We start from the raw sequence: 6,979 nt of genomic DNA on the forward strand, positions 1-6,979 counted from the left end.
TCAGTATTCCTTCAGTGTAACCACTTCATCTTTCTTCAGACTCTTCTTCTTGTAGCAGTTGGCGATGGAGAGAACCGCAAACTCCCCCATCTCTGTCAGTGTCAAAATGCTGGCTCCAAGAAACAGTCCCATATACCCTCCAATGCCCGCTGATTCAATAAAGAAATGGTAAAGTGCGTGAACCATGTGATTGACAAATGTTAGACAATGAATTAAGCACACATTGATCTAAGTTCATGTATATTTGACAGAAAACGTTAGCTGTGATCACAAATACATGTTTTCTTCAGGTTTCACAGGGTTCAATATTTGCGGCGAACATTACAGCAGTCATCGGTTTTCTAATGAAGTTTCTGTATTCTCTTTTTACTTTTTGTCACTCGGGAAGAGTCACTAGTTACATTTTTGAATTGGCAAATATAAGCTCATGTTGTCTGCTTTTGCCGCCATACAGATATAATAATGACGTGTGGAGTGAGCACATAACGCTTTCTCACCCAGAAGATCTGTAATGGAGTACTGGGGAAGCTGCTCAAACTTCTCAACGATCAAGTCTTCATAGAAAATCCTCAGCTCCAGAGCATTTTGTCTACCGAATACAACGTTCATGTCAGGTAGTCAGATAAAGGAGGGTAAAGCAACATTTCTTCATACCGAGGCGATGTCATTTCTCTAACCACTGTTAGTGACAGTCAGACAAACAGTTTAAAGTTTCTATCGTTACGTTGAACTTCAGGTACGTGGATTCGTGGCTACCTGTCCCAAGTGACATTTTAGGGGAGATCTTTAATGATTTGTTGAATGCTGTGTGTGGTGAATGTGGGTGTTTCTAATTTTATCTAGAAGAACAGATAAATAGTGAACAAATACTTGGTAAAACATTAGGACATGCAGGTATAAAAACGTCTTCAGAAATGGTGTAACATGGTGTGTTTGTTTGTTATAGCATGATCTGTTTTTTACACTAACAGAAAAACAAACTGGATAGCGAAAGTTCACTGAATCATTGTTGTTTTAGTGGTGTGTTTTTCAAAGATTCAATGATTTGAACATCTAATCCACGAATTCATCATTAATGCCGCCGTCCAAACCCACTGTTTACGGTTAGCACTCTTAAATCAGTTTTAAATGCAGAGCAATGCCGGAATAGAGATTGTGTAAATTTTGTATATACATTAAATGTAATTGAAGATGAGTTCTACTATTTGCTGTCCTTACCACACAGGTTATGGACACAATACCTACCGTAATATTACGATATGTATCAAGTGACCATTACTTTGTTAATGAACACCAATAATACAAGTAATAATATTCACAAACTTTTTATGTTTCAGAAAACATCATTGCCAAATGGAGGTGGAAAGGTCATAAGGTCCTCCTGATAAATTCAGAGCCTCGCACTTTCCCAACAGCTGGAAAGGTTGTTTGCTCTTCTGAGAGTGCAAGTATGGCTGGCTATCACCCAAAGTGTGATGAGGAAGAGAATTTTGATAAAAAAAATTTCAGTATCTCCAGTCAAGTCATTCCCATAGATATTTATCACAAACGTCCTCCTCATCAGCAACGGCGTTGGAGACATGAGCTCTATAATCCAACTGGAAAGTGGTTCTTGTTTTGGACCGGATGACAGCAGGGTTACGTTATTGTAATATAGTGGTTACTCATGGCCTTCACTGCCACAAGTAGATTGTAGTCATTACAGTGACGGATTTGTGTTTATGAGCCATGTCCACTCTCGCCTTAACTGTATACCGTTGTTGAAACAAGTGTACAAACATGTACACCTTTCCTGTCTGAGCACTTGGAAGAAACCAGCCACAGTAGCACTCTCGGAATTCAAGAACAGCCACCATGTACATCTGATTGAGTATATTCATACCTTAGCAGCTGTAGTGTATTTTCCTTCGAAAGGTTGCTTGGATATAGAAATTTCGCCCAAACGGCAGAAGGCGCCGCAGCTTTGGATACCTCAGTCTTATACTGATTAAACTGACAGGGCGAGAAGCATGCACATTGTTCAATAACGTCCGGATCTTGTACCAGTTCCCCTGAAATAAGATTGAACACTGCAATAAACATTATATGAGAAACGTCACCCTCATATGCTTCCAAATTCTGCTTTCGCCTCGTACTTACGTTCTGGTACTTACGTTCGTAGACAATATAACAAGTGACCAATAACTCTGGAGTGCATCGTCTCCCCTCCGCTGAAAAACAAGAGTGCTGTTCTTACCTCGTTTCATAGCTAGCATGTTTTGCAACGAAGGAAACGCCAATTTTCAATGAAGAGAAATGCATTTAATTATCACCCCCGAGTTAGCAAAACAACACATTTCCTTGCAATTGCTTGTCGAATCAAGCTTACGCTTTATTCATTACGTGTTGCCGTACCCTAATGACGTTGGATGTTCTTCAGCACATCGGACAATCGTTTGCCTATTGTGTTTCTTTACATGTTTGTGGGAGGCATACAAAAATTAAGTATGTAAAACTGTTTCAATGCATATTTACCCCGAACATAACACCTCCAACCTACGGATTTATCGACCGCTGCAGTGAAACAGGTGCGTCTAACATGCAATGATTCTGGCTTGGCGCAAAGCACTGTTCCACTGGAGACTAACCTGGGTCAGAGACTCTGTAACAGCCACATTTCTTGAACACTTTCTGCGACAAACATTTTCGGATACATTCATTGTAGGAAGTGTAGTCGACATCTGTGTCGGAGTCGTGAAGATCGATGCATGTCCTATCTCCAAAAGCTGTATATGGCTCAGGTAGGAATGTGTACTGTTGAAGACAGAACTCAGTACGTGATGATTATGCTTATTGGTTTATTAGTTTTACGCCACGTCAAAATAATTTTATCAATGTCCCGAACTGGGCTTCACTAATTCCTACCGTGTGTTGTGTTGAGACTCGACAAGGGAAAACGCTCCAACAAATTCATTATTGCGAGTGAGTGAGTTAAAATATAACGTCATATGGTGACTAATGCGATTATTTGCATCACTAAAGCATTGAGTGTTAGACACAACGAATTTCAAATTTACAATTGCGGTTTCAGTGCATATGACTAGGTCGGTGAATCTATCGGGCTACTGTAGTAATAATATGAGTTCCCCATTCTACTCATAGGCTTCCGGTGATATCTGACTCTACCCGGGATTCGAGTAACATCCATCATGTCCTCGACAAGTCTTTGGGACAAACAAAGCAATTATTTTAGAGAAAATCGAAACTGTGTCTACTGACACAGATTTGTGTGTACAAGTCATGTAACTTTGTAAACATGTACTATAAGCATCTAAGTACAAACCCAACGGATGTTACCTCTATCTTGGACAGCTGAATATAGTTGGAGGTTCCAACACCAGCTATGATCTCCGAGCTTACATCATCAGGGTGAATGTGTTGGTCGTGAATCTTGATCTTCATTCAGTTGGTAAACATAAAAATGAAATAGGTATAGTTGCATGACGAGCACATGTTCAGCATACAACACATACTGGAGAAGGTCGTAACTGTAATCCATGAAAGCGAAATGAAAATTTGCAAATGTAATTGCTAGAATAGCTGACAGCTGTGGTGTGATACACCATTTTCTGGATCTTTAGGTCTGCGCCAAAAAGCTTATATGAGTCTTTGATCAATCAGCATGGTTTATATAGAATCGGGTTCATAGTAGTATATGAAGTGGTTTTATTATTGCTGTACAATTCCTGTTTAAATAATACAGTAGGATTATATTATGGCATCTCCCAGTGTATTGTGTAAATAGCATACTTAGTAATTTGGTACATATATTATATGTGAATACTAGCCTTTCATCGTTGCAATCAGATTGCGTCAGATTGGTCAATTATTCATATTCATAATCACAATATAATCATACATAAATATAGTTTGATACAGTAGCATTTGTCATTTTGTCTTTGACTTTATGATACACACTAATCCTCTAATCCACTAATCCTCTGCATAATTTATCATTATTATTACATTCACATTTGTATAGCGCCGAGATCCAGTTCAGCTGCTCAAAAGGCGTTTTGTTTTCCCTTGCCCATTGCATGTCCATCACAACGGCACATTGTTTTCCCTTGCCCATTGCATGTCCATCACAACGGCACATTGTATTTTCAATGTCAACTCCCTGAGGACCATACAGCTCTTGCTAGGCGCACTGAGTTAATGTGGCTTTCCCATCCTTACAAGGTACCCAATTCACAGCTGGGTGGACTGGGACACAAAGTCACAGTACTTTGTCCAAGTTTACTGCACGTTGCTGTACCCGCAACTAGGTGTTTGCACGTCTTCATAAGGCTGCCATCTGGCCATCTACCTACGGAGTCGTTTGTACTTTTAAGTGCGCAGGGTTAGGTATTGTACACCAGGGGTTGTGACAACACTGGCAGAGTCTTCACACAAAGTTGACTCCGAGGTTTTTACACCCGGTCACAGGTGGACACTTCAAACTTGCCGAATCACTAGCCTGGCGCCTTAGACAGCTTGCTTACTGCGCCCCTGTTTCCGCTTGTTTGAAGCTATAGCCTGTATGACAACACAAAACTTACCCTGACACCGGCAGCCGGATCTTGTGTAAAGGTATAGTACTGCTGATTAGACACAAGCACTAGTGCCAGGTTCATGATACTGCCTGTCTCAGACGTTGTTATAGGCTGTATGACAACACAAGACTTACCCTGACACCGGCAGCCGGATCTTGTGTAAAGGTATAGTACTGCTGATTAGACACAAGCACTAGTGCCAGGTTCATGATACTGCCTGTCTCAGACGTTGTTATAGGCTGTATGACAACACAAGACTTACCCTGACACCGGCAGCCGGATCTTGTGTAAAGGTATAGTACTGCTGATTAGGCACAAGCACTAGTGCCAGGTTCATGGTACTCCCTGTCTCAGACGTTGTTATAGGCTGTATGACAACACAAGACTTACCCTGACACCGGCAGCCGGATCTTGTGTAAAGGTATAGTACTGCTGATTAGGCACAAGCACTAGTGCCAGGTTCATGGTACTCCCTGTCTCAGACGTTGTTACAGGCTGTATGACAACACAAGACTTACCCTGACACCGGCAGCCGGATCTTGTGTAAAGGTATAGTACTGCTGATTAGGCACAAGCACTAGTGCCAGGTTCATGGTACTGCCTGTCTCAGACGTTGTTATAGGCTGTATGACAACACAAGACTTACCCTGACACCGGCAGCCGGATCTTGTGTAAAGGTATAGTACTGCTGATTAGACACAAGCACTAGTGCCAGGTTCATGATACTCCCTGTCTCAGACGTTGTTATAGGCTGTATGACAACACAAGACTTACCCTGACACCGGCAGCCGGATCTTGTGTAAAGGTATAGTACTGCTGATTAGGCACAAGCACTAGTGCCAGGTTCATGGTACTCCCTGTCTCAGACGTTGTTATAGGCTGTATGACAACACAAGACTTACCCTGACACCGGCAGCCGGATCTTGTGTAAAGGTATAGTACTGCTGATTAGACACAAGCACTAGTGCCAGGTTCATGATACTGCCTGTCTCAGACGTTGTTATAGGCTGTATGACAACACAAGACTTACCCTGACACGGGCAGCCGGATCTTGTGTAAAGGTATAGTACTGCTGATTAGGCACAAGCACTAGTGCCAGGTTCATGATACTCCCTGTCTCAGACGTTGTTATAGGCTGTATGACAACACAAGACTTACCCTGACACCGGCAGCCGGATCTTGTGTAAAGGTATAGTACTGCTGATTAGGCACAAGCACTAGTGCCAGGTTCATGGTACTCCCTGTCTCAGACGTTGTTATAGGCTGTATGACAACACAAGACTTACCCTGACACCGGCAGCCGGATCTTGCGTAAAGGTATAGTACTGCTGATTAGGCACAAGCACTAGTGCCAGGTTCATGGTACTCCCTGTCTCAGACGTTGTTATAGGCTGTATGACAACACAAGACTTACCCTGACACCGGCAGCCGGATCTTGTGTAAAGGTATAGTACTGCTGATTAGGCACAAGCACTAGTGCCAGGTTCATGATACTGCCTGTCTCAGACGTTGTTATAGGCTGTATGACAACACAAGACTTACCCTGACACCGGCAGCCGGATCTTGCGTAAAGGTATAGTACTGCTGATTAGGCACAAGCACTAGTGCCAGGTTCATGGTACTGCCTGTCTCAGACGTTGTTATAGGCTGGCTCGAATTACTGTTGTATTGGTAGCAAAGGCCGGTCTTGGTGTGCACGTTAGTAACCACACTATGATTGCATGGGTACAGATCGACGCCGCCAAAAAAACAACGATTCAAAAACGGCTCTTTCTCCGCAACTGATTCATACCACTCCTTAGTCATTTCCGTTTGATAGAATGGGTCGGCTGTCCAGTCCACAGTAGTGGACTGACCGTACATAGGACTCAGAGAAAGTAAGAAATTGTCAATATCCTGCACATTTTGAGCTTTCAGTGAAATGGAAGAAATTGGGCTGAAGTTACATATAGTAACAGTAGGAAATTTGAGAGCCTTTTTAACTTCCACTGAATATTTTGTCATTGTTGGGTATGTGTTGAACTCTAAAACAGCGGTGACAAGGATGAACGTCAAGGATCCCACCATTGTAAGAATTACACATGTCCACCATCCTCTGCAACCCATGTTAACAGACCAGGTTTATTACACATATCTATATATGGTATACAGGGTCACTTGTATCGTATTAAGCTACTGCATTGAGAAATAAGTAGGGTAGGAAAGTAGCACATCAATATTCTCTAAAAATATCATCAGGTATTATCTGACGTAATTGTTAAAGGTTCTGAATCGTCATGTTTGCTAAAACAGGTTAATTCATACTTTATTCTGACAGACGCTTATCGATAGTTCCTGGACAATAATACGTATACGTTGTAAACTATATGTCAGGGATCATTTTACATTAATGTGGTGTTTTGAAA

At 41.9% G+C, this 6,979-nt stretch overlaps 1 protein-coding gene across 1 annotated transcript; it reads right to left on the reverse strand.

The window, feature by feature from the left end:
* Nucleotides 1-6,641, reverse strand: LOC137272152 (acid-sensing ion channel 1C-like). Its single transcript, XM_067804505.1, has 10 exons — nucleotides 6,117-6,641; nucleotides 5,733-5,837; nucleotides 5,349-5,453; nucleotides 5,093-5,197; nucleotides 4,837-4,941; nucleotides 4,581-4,685; nucleotides 3,323-3,435; nucleotides 2,154-2,210; nucleotides 498-589; nucleotides 1-149 (listed from the first exon to the last, which is right to left on the reverse strand). Exons 1-10 carry the CDS (start codon nucleotides 6,639-6,641, stop codon nucleotides 1-3), a joined length of 1,461 nt encoding a protein of 486 aa, XP_067660606.1.
* Nucleotides 6,642-6,979: the final 338 nt, after the last annotated feature.

This window comes from Haliotis asinina, chromosome 2 (genome assembly GCF_037392515.1).
Source record: "Haliotis asinina isolate JCU_RB_2024 chromosome 2, JCU_Hal_asi_v2, whole genome shotgun sequence".
In the NCBI taxonomy this organism is placed as follows: domain Eukaryota; kingdom Metazoa; phylum Mollusca; class Gastropoda; order Lepetellida; family Haliotidae; genus Haliotis; species Haliotis asinina.

Coding starts and splice junctions, on each gene's coding strand:
- LOC137272152 (XM_067804505.1), bottom strand. CDS start 6,641: ATGGTGGGATCCTTGACGTTCATCCTTGTCACCGCTGTTTTAGAGTTC. Junction 3,436..4,580: donor ATCCGGCTGCCGGTGTCAGG/GTAAGTTTTGTG, acceptor AACTGAATGAAG/ATCAAGATTCACGACCAACA. Junction 590..2,153: donor TTGTTATATTGTCTACGAAC/GTAAGTACCAGA, acceptor TGTATTCGGTAG/ACAAAATGCTCTGGAGCTGA.